Below are 17,850 nucleotides of genomic sequence, written 5' to 3' on the forward strand. Positions count from 1 at the left end.
CAGGTAAGGAAGGAAGGAAGGAAGGAAGGAAGGAAGGAAGGAAGGAAGGAAAGACTGAGAACAATGGGACAGAAGTTGAAGCAAGACAGATTTAGGCTTTAGGTAAAGAAAAACTTCCTAAGAATCAGAGCTATACTGGGGTGGCTAGGTGGCACAGTGATAGAGCACCGGCCCTGAAGTCAGCAGGACCTGAGTTCAAATCTGGCCTCAGACACTAAACACACACACACACACACAAACTAGCCATGTGACTCTGGGCAAGTCACTTATTCCCAACTGCCCTCCAAAAAGCAAAAAAAAAAAAAAAACCAGAGCTATACTAATGTGGACTGGACTGCTTCAGAAGGTAAATGTTTCTCCTCAAGACTGAGGCCCTCAAGCAAAGGCTGGATGACCACTTTTCAGGAGTCATAGAAGGGATTGTTCTCCACATACAGGTTTGACAAGCTCACCTCTGAGGTCCCTTCCAACTGTGAGATTTGTGAGTATATGCCCCTTTAGAGATACATGATTAAGATGAGCTCTTTCCACTTATCCAATTAAAACTGCAGGAGCAAAGAGCTATATAGCCCACATTTGTTTTTGTTGATGTTTTCTATCAATCAGACCATGCACAGAAAAATTCATCTGGAGCTTTTAAAATGAGAATAAATCTTACTGATAATCCAACACAAAGCATCTATGAGAAAAAATTAAATCACACAAAATCTTCAGAACATTATATTTCATAAAAGACAATGATAAAAAAGTACAAACATTTTCATGAAGAGCAAAATAAAAATCAAAACATGATAGTACACAGTAAGTTCCCAGCATTTCAGTGCATTTTTGTAAAAGCCTTTCACACCTTTATAAATAAAATTCTTAAGTACACTTTCTCTTGATATACACCAATGCATCCTTTTTATTTTTCTTCACTAGCACACTCATGATTCCACTGCAACAGGACTAGTAATCTATTCCTTAGTTGAGAAAGATAAAAATGAAATATAATGCAGACTGGTAAAGGTCAAATAAAATGAAAAACATTTTGCATTCACTTGTCAGAATATCCTCCCCAAAAAGGGAGGAAGTTCTATTGATTTTTTTTCCATTTTGGTCTAAAATGGAAATCAACGATTTGGCTAGGAGAGTAGTAGAGACAGTCTTTCAATAAGCGATCACTTTTCCATGCAAATGGAGTGGATAAGATACAATCATTAATCCTCCTACCCCACCAAATTTAAGAAATAGAATTTGAAAACTAAAATTTCCAAGTTCATTATATCTTATATTTGGCGTGGGTGTTGTTTTCCTATTTCTGTCAAGTGTAGAAGCTGGAAAAGATGGAATTTTATACTTAAATTGTGAATTAGAACAGAACTTCAGCAGCAGACAGACCACGTGTACAAAACTTTGCTCATAAGTATGCACACCAGTCATTACATTTCCTTTTTGTAAAAGGCACTATGTTTACTCCTGCTATAGTGCAGTGGGCACTAAGGACAATTTAAAATCATACCCTCAAGGTAGTCTTTTTAAAAAATCCTGGATTGATATTTAGAGTATTTAGGTTATTGAACAATATCCTTCATATTCTTTTAACAAGACAAACATAATTTAAGCCTAAGCCAAAGTGACTTGACTGATTTAAGAACATATTGTTGTACGTGAGTACATTTTAATTAATTTAATTTAATTTCTCTGGAGTAAATTAGGGTGCATTTAACTATAATTAAGCAACTGGGCAAGGCTTGATCCACTAATACTGAACCACATCACTGTTTTAACTATAAAATTGATTATCTATACTTTTTACAAAAAGGTACATACAATTTCCAACTACATGTACCTGAATGTTTGCAAACATTCAGTTTCAAAACTAAAAAAAAATTAGTTATGTTGAAAAACGTACATAGGCCAAATAAACACAGCAGATACCTTACAGTATTACATTTTCCTTAATACTGCACCAGATTCATTTAAATGAAAAGACCAAAATGTGGGCAACTCTCAATTTTAAAGTTTAAAATAAAAACCTATAATATTTGTACCTGCTTAAGAAAAAAGTTTCTTTAATGAGAAATAGGAACCTGCAGCAATTCTTCTCTCCATCTGCAAACTCATTCCACAATTGTCAGTGTAATATTTACTAATTAGGCTTTACTCTGTTAAAAAAAAATAGCTTAGTGAATTGTAGGTCTTGATAAATGCTATTTTTTCCCATCACAGCTTCTTTTGTTTTTCAGAAGTAAGAAAATATATTTGATATAAGAGAAAAATGGCCAGAGAATGAAATTCTCAAAGCACTTTAAACAACCATTTTAAAAACTTTGGCTGACATTTATTTATGCCACAGAAGGAAGTAAAAATGAAATATATTAAAAATAAAAAACTTTTCCAAGCAACAAAACAGAAATAAATTTACCTCACCTCCTAACTTTATGCCAAACAACTTTCTGTTTTCTCAAAGTTACAGGCAACTAATTATTTTTAAGTTTTGGGTTATGTTCCTTTGTGCTGTCAAGGTTGCCAGAGCAAAAACTACTTTAAAGTTTGCACTCACAACCTGAGATAACCCAACCATGAATCTTTTCAGAGGAATCCATGAAGCAAATATTCAGGTGTAAATAAGGTTGCATGTTTTCTAATTCTGCAACTACCTATTTTGTTTGACATTCATCATAACATTTAAGGATTAAAAAAAAATCTTTGGTTCAAGAAATACTAAATGATTATGATTGACAGCTGTCAAAAAAAGGTAGCATGTTGGCATAATTTGCTTCAACATTGAAAAGTTCACTTAAAACTAAATATATCATGTTTCTAAAGAAAGTGAAGCCTTTTTATTACCCTAGCATTAGAGATTTGACTAACACCTACCTGTGAACTGTTTTATATCAGGCATTTTCTAAATGTAGGGGAGGGGGGAATGACATAATTTGACTCATCTCTAAATCAATCTCATAACAAGCTCTTTTGTAACAGGGTTCTGTATATGAATGCTTTTTGTTGGCAAATGTAATCATTAATACCACATGAATGATCCTGAAAGTGAATGATACATAAGAGGCAGTGTGGTATGGTGACATGAGGACAGGACCAAGTCAGGAGACCAGGATTCTGATCCTGATTCTGCCCCTAGCTATAAGATCTTGGGCAAGTCAATTCATCTCCACCTCAGTGTCCTCATCTTTAAGATGGGGAAGTTGGATTAGATGATCTCTTAGGTCCCTTTCCAGCTATAATTTTCTGAATATATAAAATGTAGACTGAATCAAACTTTAAAAATGATAGTTCCTTCTAATATTTATCTCCACAAAATAGAAAGTTTAATTCTTTATTTAAACCCCAAATTGAATAGCATAACTCAAGTACTGCAGGGTTTCCCATAATTCATTCTTTAGAAACAACAACAGCAAAACTATAGTGGGTGGTGGTTTTTCTTTGAAATGAAGACTTTTTTGGCTCTTTTGATTTAGGAATAAAAGTGCTATTCACTAGTAATAAAAAAAAATTACTACAGTGTACAAACACCCAGGAACTTGAGAACATTGTTTTAGGCACAGAATCCCTGTCACTAACACTAGTGGCACATGTGAAGACACTTAAAATAAGAGGTCCTTTATATGAGATATATAAGAACTTTTAAGTTTTTCTTGGTATTACACATGCAATACACATAAACAATATGATTGCGACTCAGCAAAACTAGATGAGAAAGTGAGGAAGGAAATTACATAAACCTAGCAGGAAGGGAGCGCTACTTAATTTCTTTCCCTGTACCATTAACATCTCATGAAAGCTATGAATCTGTCCAATAAAAACAGCTGGAGGCCTAAAGCTCAAAACTAGTATAATAGTTTACTATCATAGCTGGCCATCAATTATTCACAGTTCCTTCATTTCACACAAGGGTTAACCTCTGGTTGGTAACAAATTTACATCAGTTCTTCCATGCAAATTTTTTTTAAAAATTCCTACAAAAAACGAATAAGGGCATGCAGAATTTCAACACATTATTATATTGAAAAGCTATTTGACCACATAAATTTACATCACATATATTTACAAAACATTTTTTAAAAGGAAATAAAGCATTAACTTAAATTAAAATCATAGTTTTTAGTATAAAAAATTTTTTTTCTGGTAGAAGAGAGCTCTCACTCCTAAGCAATGGTATCTATTTTCTAGAGTGCTATCCATGTATATAGCTGAGTGGTTTCTTAACACCGAGAATATAGTTAAAGAAGGCTTGACTGTTAATAGTTCCATGCTGTAAACATTGAGTATTGGCTGCTGGCTTTTCTTCTTTCAGGCATACACTGTCATACACTTCACTTCTTTTCACACATCTCTCAATGGCCAAAAAGCTCCTATAAATATTTCCTATCAGTGCACATCAAGCTTCTAGTCCAGCAGTACAGTTGGTCTTGCAATGAGATCCATTTCTTTCAATAGTCTTGAACAGGAGCTAAGTCTGGAGTGAGGTTTACAGTGATGTTTTTGTACAGCCTACTGATCAGAATTTTAGGAGTGTATATTAAATTGTTCAACCCATCAATGTACTGACGCTCTCTTGAGTATCGTAGCAACTTATATCTGTAGAATGAGAAAGTACAAAAAATATGATGAAATGCTTAGAAAGAAATACAACAAACAGTATCTTTGGATCCATTTTACACTGAAAAGATGTCTTTGACATATTAAAAAAACAATAATTAAAATTTATAAATATTTCTTCTAAGCCCAAATCTTCTCTTTATAACTACAAATATTTTGCATTTTCAAAAGTTTAAAAAAAAACAACCAAAAATAGTTGCCCTTTTGTAATGTAATAATCCTAGGTAATTAAATGACTACCATTCTTACTCATGCCATTAATTTTATTAGATTTACACAGAACCTATAAAGGAAAATAAGTTTTCTGTTTACACATTTGCCTTTGATTGAGATTCATATGTTCCTTAACATTCAATACCAGATTGTCTTTTTATTTAGAAACTGTCAGTGCCACATAGACCTAAAACAAAAGAAACAGAAATTGGGAGTTTTCTCCAGTCTTGATTTACAATCTAGTGTACTGAATGATGTATAATTTACTTCACACATTTCCTGAGAAATGAGGATACAAGAATCAAGTTTAGAAAGAAAATAAAAACTGATGAAGCATTATGAATTTTTCTAAATATGCTGAGGAATCATCATTTTTACTACAAGTAAACTGAAGTCTTTAATACTATGGTTTTTTTTATTAGAATAGGTAGGGTGTCATTTTTCATTTTATAAGGAATGGTAATTTTAAAACATTTCAGCAAAATCTTTTTTAGAGGATTTTATCAATAAACAAATAACTTTTAAAATGTTTCATATAGAGTTATGACCATCTAGTTGGGAATATTTTATATTCAGATTTCTAAATATGAACTTACCGTCCTAAAAACTGGACTTCCCCTCGATGATGATGAGGAATGGACTTGTATTTTCCTAAGTCTCCCTCAGGTCTTGTTACATTATATCCAGCAAAATGAACTCTACAGTTCAATATATGTGAAGAGAGGAAAATATAAGGAAGGCAAACTTTACACATGAAAATTAGAACTGTGTTTTCAATTTAAATGCAAAGCAATTCTGAGGAATGTTTATATTCCTGTGAGTTACACTAAACTGTGTTATGTTTCCCCTCTCCTTTTTTTTTTTAAAGGCCCAGGGGGCAGAAAGAGAAAGGCAATTATAGTTAGGAATTAGGGGTTAGGAATTAGAGTTAGAAATCAGTTCATGGCAAAACATTTATGAACAACAGCCACCCATAAGATGGATTCAGAAATACTGGAAGTCTGTCCGATAGACATTAGGAGACAAAAGGTTTAACCATCCATTGCATTCAGTTCAACAAATATTTTTATCAGAACATTGTAGTGTAATAAAAAAAATTGGTCCATACTATGCCCAAAGAGCTATAAAAATGTGCATACCCTTTGACCCAGCAATACCACTTCTAGGGCTGTATCCCAAAAAAGATCATACAAGTGGGAGGAGGACCTGTATGTACAAAAATATTTATAGCAGCTATTTTTGTAGTAGCAAAGAATTGGAAATCAAGGGGATGCCCTTCAATTGGGGAATAGCTAAACAAGTTGTGGTATATGAATGTAATGGAATACTATTGTGCTAGAAGAAATGAGGAATAGACAAACTTCATAATGACCTGGAGAGACATATAAACTGATGCTGAGTGAGGAGAGCAGAACCAAGAAAACATTGTACACAATTACAGACACATTGTATCTGTGATGACTAATAGAATGGGTTCTTCTCAGAAATACAAGATTATAAGACAGCTCCAAAAGACTCATGACAGAAAAGGCTATCCACATCCAGAGAAAGAATTATGGAGTCTGAATACAGACTGAAGCAAACTATTGCTCTCTTTTTCATTTTGTTTTGTTTCTTCTTTCTCATTGTTAATTTTTCTTTACAATTAGACTGATGTTTAATGTGAAGGTATATGTAGAATCTACCGTGTTTCCCCGATAATAAGACACTGTCTTATTATATTTTTTGGACAGAAAAACACCAGAGGGCTTATTTTCAGGGGAGGGCTTATTTTAATGAACATTGACAGCAATTTTAATAAACAGGTAAATGTGAACAAAAAAATGTACCTTTATTCAATAAGCAAATCACTGGGGAAGAACAGGATGACGCGCTCACTGCTGCAGCTCTGATTGGATGCAGCTCAGAGCGCGGCGTGCGTTTCACTGGGGGGGGGGGGAGACAGTGCATACAGAGAGTACCGTAATGTAGCGTGTAGCGCAGGGGATCACCTTCACTACAGTAGCAATCTCAATAGGGCTTATTTTCGGGGGAGGGCTTATTTTAGAGGAACCTTACACAGTAAGGAGAGGGCTTATTTTCGAGATAGGTCTTATTATCGAGGAAACACAGTATATTGGATTGCATGCTGCCATGGAGTGGGGGAGAGGGGAGAAAATTTGGATCTTAAAAACTTGTGGAACTGAATGTCGTAAGCTAAAAGTAAATAAATTTAAAAGAAAAAATTTGGTCCATTCTAACAAACAATTGTCTAAACTGGCTTATTTCTACATCTCTTTTGAACTTTCTGTATCCTATGGACATGTCTGATGAGAGTAGAACTTTACCATTTATCTTTCTACCCCCTAAAGAAGGATTACGGTAGTTCTCTACTTCATACAAATTCCCTAGACTATGATTTTATTGGCATAGGAAACTCCTGGTAAGGACGTTTCATCTACCAATAGAGATGAATGCTTTCCCTGCAATAAATAGTCTTAGAGGGTTACCTAGAGTACTGTAAGAGTTTAAGTGACTTGCCCTGGGTAATATAGCCAGTATCTGTGAGAGGTAGGACTTCCAAACTCTGCACCTCCTGACTTCAAAGTCAACTCTTTATCTTTGATGACACTATAATGCCTTTCATCACAATTTGACTTCCAGAAATTCATAGTTACAAGACTACTTTAAGGAACAAAAATCCTTGAATTTTCAGTATTTAGGGCTCACTTTCTGTCAAGGTCATTATAGCCAGTATACATTGGATGCAAGAGATACATAAATTATTACAATACAAACAAGAACTGGAGAACTGTGTAGGAGAATAAAAGGAACTCTCTACTCTTTATTATAAGCCCACTGTTACCTTAATACCAACTCCTCTGGCCTCCTCCAGAACTGAACACCAGAAGTCATCCCTTCTTTTTCATATCTTTTCAACCTTTCTTTCCAAGTATGTCCAGTTTTCCTTAATTCCCTTAAACTTTCTACCCCATATACCTACCATTCCATGTCTCTTCTCTCAAACTTCTTGAAAACAAATTGTCTATTTCCAATACCTCCATCCCTTCTCCCAACTCTATCTTGGTTTCCTTCCTACCATTCTAGTGAAATTACTCTCTGAAAGTTCATCCAGATAAAATGGTTTTTTGATGCATCATCACTGATATCTCAGGAATATATAACACTATTAATGATCTCCTCACTTCTGAATACTTACTTCTCCATTGCCTTCAGAGATGATTTTCTCCTGGTTTTCCTCCTACCTATCTAGCCACTCCTCTGTGTTTGTCTTCTTCTTAACAACTTATGATAGATGTTCTCCTAAGATGATCCTTAGCTCTCTGCCCTTTTCTCTCTACACTCTCTTCCTTGACAATCCCATTCCCTCCCAAAGCTTTATCTATCCCCACTACAGATTAACTCTCAAATCTATAATTCTGTCTCTGAACTCTTTCACAAGCTCTAACTTGTAAGCCCTATAACCCATCTTTACCTGCAGATTCCATCAGCATCTCAATATCAAAATTTTCAAAACCCAAGTTCATTCTCTTTTTGACTTCACTATTTATACATGGCACCATCATTTATCCAGTCTCCTGTATCTGAAAACTCAAGGTTCTTTGTCTCTTCCTTCTTCACATCTCCCATCTGATTAGTTGCAAGATTTTGTTGATAATGCCCAACAAAATGTCTCATGAATCTGTTCCCTTTTCTGTATTCTCATTACTACCCACCTAGATTACTACTAGTTATCATGCCTCAAGACCAAGTCCTAGGGATTCTTCATCCCCAGAATGTTTCTGGGTTCCCATGGGAACCCACTATTCTGACCAATGGGTACCTCAGTTATACACTACCTATCTTGGCTCCAGCTTTACATTACTCCTCAGTCCTCTCTTTGCTAGTCACCTTGCCATTGCACTTGCACAATTTCACACATTCCCCACCACCACCATTAGTTTTCCATTTTGGTATCTGTAATAAAATCATCTCTGTTATTACTCCTGGAAAGGATGTACCAACCTACTCCCCTATGGCTACACTCACTATCCTCATAACTTTCTCTTTTGGGGGTATTTGTTTAGTATTTAATTTTCCCCCAGTTACATGTAAACAACAATTTTTAACATTTATTTTTAAAACTCTGAGTTCCAAATTCTCTCCCTTCTTCCCCTCACTCTCCTCCCACCCCCCACCACTGAGAAGGCAAGCAATTCCATATCGGCTATATATGTGTAGTCTTGAAAAACATGACTATAATAGTCATGCTGTGAAAGAAAACACAGATTTTTTAAAAATCAAGAAAAATAAAGTGGGAAAAAAAACAAGCAAAAGTTGCTTCAATCTGTATTCAGACAAAATTAATTCTTTCTCTGGGGACGGAGAGCATTTTTCATCCTAAATCCTTCAGAGCTGTCATGGAACATTGTATTGCTGAGAATAGCTAAGTCATTCGCAGCTGATCATCCTACAATACTGCTGTTACTTTGTACCCATTACATTTCACTTTGCATCAACCCGTGTCAGTCTTTCTAGGTTTTTTTTTTTCTGAGAACTTCCTGCTCATCATTTCTTATAGTACAATAGTATTCCATTACAATTACATACCACAACTTATTCAGACATTCCCCAATTGATGGGCTTCCCCTCAATTTCCAATTCTTTACCCCCAGAAAACAGCAGCTATAAATAGTTTTGTACATATAAATCTTTTTCCTTTTTTTTTTTTTAATCTCTTTTGGGATACAGATCTAGTAGCGGTATTGCTATGTCAAAGGGTAAGCATGGTACTTTGAGCATGGTTCCAAATTGCTCTATAGAATGGTTTAATCAATTTAGATCTCTTACTACAGTACATTAATATCTCATTTCCCCCACATATCCTCCAACATTTGTCTTCTATCTTTTCTGTCCTATTATCTAATCTAATAGGTGTGAGGTACTGCTTCAGAATTGTTTTAACTTGCATTTCTCCAATCAATAGTGAGAATTAGTTACTTCATCTGAAAACTGATTATATCTTTTGATCATTTATCAATTGGGGCATGGCTATTACTTTTATAAATTTTACACAGTTCTCTATGTTAGAGAAATGAGGCCTTTATCAGAGAAGCATGCTTCAAAAAAATTTTTTTTTCACACTTACTATTGCTAACTATATTTCCTACCATCCTATTCCCTCTACCCCCATTTATTCTATTCTCTCTCTTCTTTCACCCCATCCCTCCTCAAAAGTGTTTTGTTTCTGATTGCCCTTCCCCCATTCTGCCTTCCCTTCTATCACCCCCTCCCCCTTTTCTTATCCCCTTCTTCATCTATTTTCCTGTAGGGTAAGATAGATTTCTATACCCCATGGTCTATGTATCTTATTTCTCAGATACATGTAAAAACAATTTTTAACCTGTTTTTATAATTTTGAGTTCCAAATTCTCACCCTTCCTTCTTTCCTACCCACTCTCATTGAGAAGGCAAGCAATTTGATATAGGTTATACTGTGAAGTTATGCAAAACACTTCCATAATAGTCATGTTGTTTCCTTTCACACTGTCCCTTCTTAAAAGTATTTGCTTTTGATTATCCCCTCCCCCAATCTGCCCTCCTTTCTATCACTAATCCCCTCTCTTAGCTTCTTCCCCCCTACTTTCCTGTAGGGTAAGGGAGATTTCCATACCCAGTTTAGTATGTATGTTATTCCCTACTTAAGCCAATTCCAATGAAAGTAAGGTTCACTTATTCCCACTTCCCCCCTTTTCCCCTCCACTGTAAAAGCTTTTTCTTGCCTCTTTTATGTGAGATAATTTACCCAATTCTACCTCTCCCTTTCTTCTTCTCCCAGTACATTCCTCTCTCACCTCTCAATTTAATTTTTAGATAACATTCCTTCATATTTAACTCACCCTGTGCCCTCTGTCTATATATATTCCCTTCAACTACCCTAATAATGAGAAAGGTCTTATGAGCTACAGATATCTTTCCATGTAGGAATGTAAAATGTTCAACTTTAATAAGTCCCTTATGATTTCTCTTTCCTGTTTAACCTTTTCATGCTTCTCTTTTCATTTTATTTTTTGCTTTGTGGAGGGCAACTGGGGTTAAGTGATTTGCCCAACATCACACAGCTAGTAAGTGTTAAGTGTCTAAGGCCAAATTTGAATTCAGGTCCTCCTGACTCCAGGGCCAGTGCTCTTTTCACTGTGTTCACCTACCTGCCCCTTCATGCTTCTCTTGAGTCTTGTATTTAAAAGTCAAATTTTCTATTTAGCTCTTTTCTTCTCAAGAATGCCTTAAATTCTTTTACGTCACTGAATATCAATTTTTTCCCCTCATTAAATACACTCAGTTTTGCTAGTCAGGTGATTCTTGGTTTTAATCCTAGCTCCTTTGACATACAGAATATCAATTTTGAAGCCCTGCAATCCCTTAATGTAGAAGCTGCTAAATCTTGTGTTATCCTGATTGTTTTTCCACATACTCGAATTGTTTCTTTCTGGCTGTTTGCAATATTTTCTCCTTGACCTGGGAGCTCTGGAATTTGGCTATAATATTCCTGGGAGTTTTCCTTTTGGGATCTCTTTCAGGAGGTGATCAGTGGATTCTTTTAATTTCTATTTTACCCTCTGGTTCTAGAATATAGGGCAATTTTCCTTGATAATTTCTTGAAAGAAGATGTCTAGGTTCTTTTTTTGATCATGGCTTTTAGGTAGTTCAATAATTTTTAAATTATCTCTCCTGGATCTATTTTCTAGGTCAGTTGTTTTTTCCAATAAGATATTTCATACTGCCTTCTATTTTTTTTTCATTTTTTATGTTCTGTTTTATAATTTCTTGATTTCTCATAAAATCATTAGTTTCCATTCACTCCATTCCAATTTTTAAGTATTTTCTTCAATAAGCTTTTGAAACTCCTTTTCGATTTGGTCAGTTATGCTTTTTAAGGCATTCTTCTCCTCATTGGCTTTTTGGACCTTTCTTGCCACTTGGTCTAGGCTATTTTTAGGGTGTTATTTTCTTCAGTATTTTTGGGTGTGTCCTTTAGCAAGTTCTTGACTTGTTTTTCATGATTTTCTTGCTTCACTCTCATTTCTCTTCCCAATTTTTCCTCTAATTCTCTTGCTTGGTTGTCAAAATCCTTTGTGAGCTCTTTCATGGCCTGAGACCAATTCATACTTTTTCTTAGAGGCTTTGGATGTAGGAGCTTTGACTTTGTTGACTTTTTCTTAGTGTGTTTTGATCTTGCTTGTCACCAAAGTAAGACTGTATAGTCTGAGGAGTTGTTCTTTTTCTGTTTGCTCATTTTCCCAATCTATTTCTTGACTTTTTAATTCTTCATTAGGGTAGGGATCTGCTTCCAGTATGGAGGATGTACTGTCCCAAGGTTCAGGGGTTTTGTGGAGCTGTTTTCAGAAATAGCTCTAGTGACCATCTGTGAACTGAGAGTTCTGGAAATAACTGCTGCCACCACCACTGCTGCTGCTGATTTAGTCACTCCCATGCCTACTCCTGGTTTTCTAGGGCCGGAACTGTGTTGAGGCTGGACAGTGCTCCTCTATCATGCTGATCCAACAGCTCTTTCCTACTGACCTTTTAAGTTGTCCTTGGCATTTGTGGGTTGAGAAGTCTGGAAATTGCCACAACTGCTAGTGATTCAGGCCCCTGAGGCCTATTCCAGGTTTACTGGGGCATAGTCAGTGCCCATGCTGGACTAAGCTCCTCTCCCAGACTGGTGCAACAGATCTTTCCTGTCAGCTTTCCAGGTTGTCTTTGGCCAGAGATTTCTTTCACTCTTTTTGTGGATGCTGCTCCTCTTGACTTTGTTTAGAGTCATTTTTACAGGTATTTGGAGTTGTTTGGGGGAGAGCTCTGCTTTTACTCTGCCACCTTGGCTTCACCCCCTCCTTATAACTTTCCAAACCAAAATATCCCTCCCTGGACACCTTCTTCCTATGTGTTGTTTCCCCCTTATTTTTTGCTCCAAAAACATTTAAAGTGGCTCTTTTTTGCAGTGGCAAAGAACTGGAAACTAAAGAAGTGCCCATCCCATGACAAAAATGGCCCTGTTCCTTACCAATGCTAACTCTTCTACTTGTTCAAGCAATCCCATTCCATTCCATCTTTCCCAAAGAGTGCTCCCTCTGCCATCCCCACCTCTCACTTATTTTTAATTTTTACCTCTCTAGGGCTCATTTACTGCTGCCTAAATATGCTCATGTTGCCCCCATCCTGAAAAAAAACAAACCCTGACTTGATCCTTCTACCCCTTTGTAACTATAAAGGCCATGTACAATAGGTACCTCTACTTTTCTCTCACTCTCTTCTTAACCTACAATCCAGCTTCCAACCTTATCATTCCACTGAAACTGTTCTCTCCAAAGTTATTAATGGATCCCTTCTCAATTCTCCCGGACATGTCTGCAGTCTCTGACACTGTGGATCATTCTCTTCTCCTTGGTGCTCTCTTCTCTCTAGGTTTTTGGTACACGACTTTCTCCTGTTCTTCCTTCTACCTATATGACTACTCCTTCTCTGTATCTTCTGCTGGACCTTCTTCCAGATTACACTCTCTACCTAAAGGTTTTCCTCAGGGTTCTACTGTGGGCCTTCTCCCTCTATGCTACTTCACTTGGTAATTTCATCCCATGGATTTAATTACCAAATCTATGTCGATGATTCACAAATCTACCTGTCCTGCCCCAAATTCTTTGCCGACCTCCAGTCTTGCATGTCCAACTGCCTTTTAGACATCTCAAACTGCATGTCCGGTAGACATCTTGGACTCAATATATTCAAAATGAAACTCATTATCTTCCCTCTACCACCACCTTCCCTATTACTGTAAAATATCCTTCTAGTCCCTCAAGCTCACAACCTAGGAGGTATCTTGTCTTCCTCACTAACTCTCAACCCCATATCCAATCTGTTGCCAAGGCCTGCTGATTTCACTTTTTCAACTTCTCTTGCATATGTTTCCTCTTCTCCTCTGTCACTTCAATCACTCTAGAGCAGGCGGCTTGTAGTCTTATACCTGGATTATTGCAATAGTCTGTGGGTGGTTCTGCCTGCTTCAGGTTTCTCCTTACTCTAATCCATCCTTCATGCAGACACTAAAGTGGTCTTCCTAAAGAGCAGGACAATCATGTCACCCCACTCAATAAACTCTAGTGGATAAAATAAAAACACACTGTTTGACACATAATGCACATAATCTTCTATCCAGTGACACTGGCCTCCTGGCTATTCCATGAATAAGATACTCCATTTCTCAACTCCCGGAATTTTCTTGGGCTGTTTCCCATGCCTGGAATGCTCCCTCCTCTGCTCTGACTACTGACCTACCTGGCTTCCTTTAAGTCCCAACTAAAATCTCCCTTCTACAGAAAACCTTTCCCAACCCCTCTTAAAATTCAGGGACTTCCCTCCGTTAATTATTTTCTATTTATCTGGGAAATAGCTTGTTTTGTAAGTATTTGTTTATATGTTGTCTCCCCTTTGAGAATGTAAACTCTTATAAGGCAGAGATTGCTTTTGCCTCTTTGTATCCCTTGTGCTTAACACAGTTCCAGATCAGGTACTCCAAAAATGTTTACTGATTGATTTTCATTAAGATATGGAGATCAGTGATGTCAATTGATGCAGAATATTCAAGGAGGATGAAAGAAAGACCATTAGCTCTGGTGATAAGGAGGTCTTTAGGAATCCTGGAGAAACTAGTTTCTATCTACCAAGAAAGGATTGGGAGGTAATTATGTAGACCCAGTGGAAGCAACAAATGGAGACTTTCTTTCATGAAAGAAACTATCAGCTTTGAAAAAGAAAGCTCAACAAACGTACAATCTATTAATTTGCTAATGAAAACATTAGTTAGCGAAAAATTAATTACATGTCCATGAAGGTATTAAGGTAAATCTTAATTTTTAAATACCAACTAAATATTTCAGATTTATGTATTGCTATCTTGTTCCATATGAAAATGTCATAAAGAGTTGTGCAAGTGTTACTGAGAGATATCTAAAAAGAAAGGCTGGTAAATGCAAGAGATTTGAAAAAAGAAATTCCATCTTTTTTCTATGTCCTTATCCTTTCCCTTTCCTCAAATACAGAAAAAAGGCAAGAAAATGATTACCTTGAAATAAAAGTAAGATGTTCTAAAGTGGTTTGAAGTTGATGAAAATTTAACCAAGTTACTAAAACTTTTGGGACTGATCCCTCCATGGTGGAAATGGTAAATTAGGTAGGATAAAGCAGACAATCATAATGTCAGTTTAAAAAAAATAGCATTTGTTGATGAGTTTTTAATACAAGGTATTATTATTATTATTAATGCTGATTATTATCTCCTGTTTTGATAGTCCATCCCTCCTTCCCACCATCTTTAAATACAGCTTTGAGAATCTGAGTTGTGCTAACTTTACTTCTAGGTCTTGTTTTTTTCTTATGTAAAATAAAAGGATTGGACAAATTTTTACCTTTGGGGTATGTTCCAGTTGTATCTATGATTCTAGCAGTTTTTTAAAGATGTTAGTTTATGTCATCTAGGAGGTCAATATTTTTCAAAGAATGGCAATTCAACTTTATAAAAGACAATTTACATAACCTAAAATTTCCTTTCTAGAAAACTTTATTGAATCATTTCTATCTCATTAAACAAGGGATTGCTATAAGAATCACAAAATAATAATTTCTTTTTCTTTCATTTCCCTATTAGTTCAATAGTGAAAAGCAACTTGGAATCTTGTATGAAATGAAGAACTTATACAGTTAAGCAACATACCTATTCCAGAGATCATCATCTTCTCCTCCCCATCCCCAGAAGGCATTAGGAAATCCATTGATCTTTTTAAATTGCTCCACTGTCAGTCCACTCACACCACCAAAAAACTCATTATATGGAAGACTGAAAAAGAAAGGGGGTAAAATTTCTTCTAAGCAATAAAATTTACCTACAATTTCACATACAAATCAGAGTTTTCAGTTTATAAATGTCTAAGTATAACTGGGAGGGAGGAGGGAATGACCTTATTTTCCATGATGAAAAACAATATCAATTTTCATGATATTAACTCTAGAATAAAAGTTTTTAAAATACTCTTAAGACCTATTATTGTTACAACTAAAAATTATCACTAAATATAATATTTTATAGTACAGTGAGAGGAGAAAAATGCCCTTCAGGTGTACTAAGTTATGAAAATAGAACAGTAAAAGGTAATTGTAATTTTTAAATTGCCATTGTATTTATGTAATTGTATTTTTAATTGATGTAATAAAGCATTTCCATAACTGTATAACAAAAAAAGATAATTGCACATGAAACTGCAGATTTATTTTGTACAAATTGATATTCCTTTTAAATATATAATAAAGTTATCATATAAATTTCTTTTTTTCCTTTTTTTCCCTTCCTACCCCCCAGAGATTGCTACCACTAGACACAAATATGTGTGTATGTAAAATCATTCTATGCATACTTCTATTTATCAGTTCTTTCTCTGGATGCTGATAGCATCTTCCTTCACACAACCTTTGAAGTTAACTTGGTTATTTATAATAACCAAAATTACTTACTCATCCAAAATTGTTCTTAAAACAATATTGCTGTTACCATATACAATGTTCTCTTGGTTCTGCTCATTTTACTCTTCATTATTTCATGTAAGTCTATCTATGTTTTTCTAAGATCACTGAGCTTATCATTTCTTATAGCACAATAGAATTCAAGTAATTGAAATATTGATATTTTCCCAGACCTGAATATTAACATTGCTTAAAGTATCTACTTGGGTTGGGGCGGTGGGGGGGGGCACTAAAATTAAATTCGTACCAAGTCTATAAACAATTATGTCTAAGTTGCTAAGCACATATTAATATCAGAGTTCTGTTAAAAGGTGTACTTTCTGAGAACAGGAATTGTTTTGTTTTTGTTTTTATATCTTCAGCTCAAAGCATAGTACCTGACACACAGTAGATGTTTAATAAACGTTTATTTAATCAGTTAGTTGATTACATTGATAAAATACAGAAACATTCAATTGAAAACTAATTTGTTGCCTAGAGTAGGAAAAATCAAAATGAAGATGAATAACTAAATAAATTTATTTAGCCCAGCTGCCTATTCCTATACTACTCCTGAAAATAGATCATAAATCAACTATTTTACTGGTGCTGAAATGGGAACTATTCCAACGGCACAGATGAATGGTCACATACATTTTGAGTTGAGACTCTTTGAAAAATACAGCATGACCTTGAGAAAACTTCTGGAAATGCTGAAGCCATCGCATGGGAGCAGGAAAGAGGATGGATTTTACCTTCCAAATAATAATATTAAGAGTTTATATTATATAATTATTTATGTACAATATCTCATTTTAATTCTCACAACCATGGAGGTAAGTAACATTAATATCCCTATTTAACAGATAAAAAAAACCTGAAATTTAGAAAGGTAAAGTGACTCCCTTCCAACTAGTAATCAATTAGCATTTATTAAGTGCTTACTACATGCCAGGCATGGTGCTAAGGGTCAGAGACAGGACTGAAACACAGGTCTTTCTGACTCCAAGTTTAGCACTTTTCTCATTATACCATGATATTTCTACATAAACTTGAGTTGATTATTTATTCTGAAAAAGGAATTTAGGAAATAATGACAATGTATATTTTTAGTGCACTTTACAGCTTCTAGGAAAGTTCTTCCCTGATTCCTCAGTATGGAATAAAGGTAACCGTGGGTTGTTCAATTTAACAAATATTAATTAAAGGTTTACTATGTACAAGACATTAGGGACACAGAGATACCCCTCCCCCCCCAAAAAAAAAGGTCCCTGCAAAGAATTGGAAATCAAGGGGATGCCCATCAATTGGGGAATGGCTGAACAAGTTGTGGTATATGAGTGTAATGGAATAATATTGTGCTATAAGAAATGAGGAGCAGATGGACTTCATAATAGTCTGGAGAGACTTATATAAACCGATTCTGAGCGAGGAGAGCAGAACCAGGAGAAATCTGCACACGATGTATATGTGAAGACTAACTTCAATAGAATGGGCTCCTAT

General features: G+C 35.4%; 1 protein-coding gene across 2 annotated transcripts in view; it reads right to left on the bottom strand.

Moving 5' to 3' along the window:
* Window positions 1-707: 707 nt before the first annotated feature.
* The window catches only part of B4GALT6 (beta-1,4-galactosyltransferase 6), a 104,905-nt gene continuing 87,762 nt past the window's right edge, over window positions 708-17,850 (bottom strand). For both annotated transcript variants that reach the window (XM_069099859.1, XM_069099860.1), the window contains exons 7-9: window positions 15,566-15,688; window positions 5,412-5,513; window positions 708-4,581 (exon numbers count right to left, since the gene is read on the bottom strand). In XM_069099859.1, coding sequence (XP_068955960.1) covers window positions 4,434-4,581; window positions 5,412-5,513; window positions 15,566-15,688 — 373 coding nt within the window. In that variant the 3' untranslated portion in view covers window positions 708-4,433. The remainder of the gene's footprint in view (window positions 4,582-5,411; window positions 5,514-15,565; window positions 15,689-17,850) is intronic.

Source organism: Petaurus breviceps, unplaced genomic scaffold, assembly GCF_028583685.1.
Source record: "Petaurus breviceps papuanus isolate PSGF00001 unplaced genomic scaffold, PetGlider_PUasm1.0 38, whole genome shotgun sequence".
Taxonomy (NCBI): domain Eukaryota; kingdom Metazoa; phylum Chordata; class Mammalia; order Diprotodontia; family Petauridae; genus Petaurus; species Petaurus breviceps.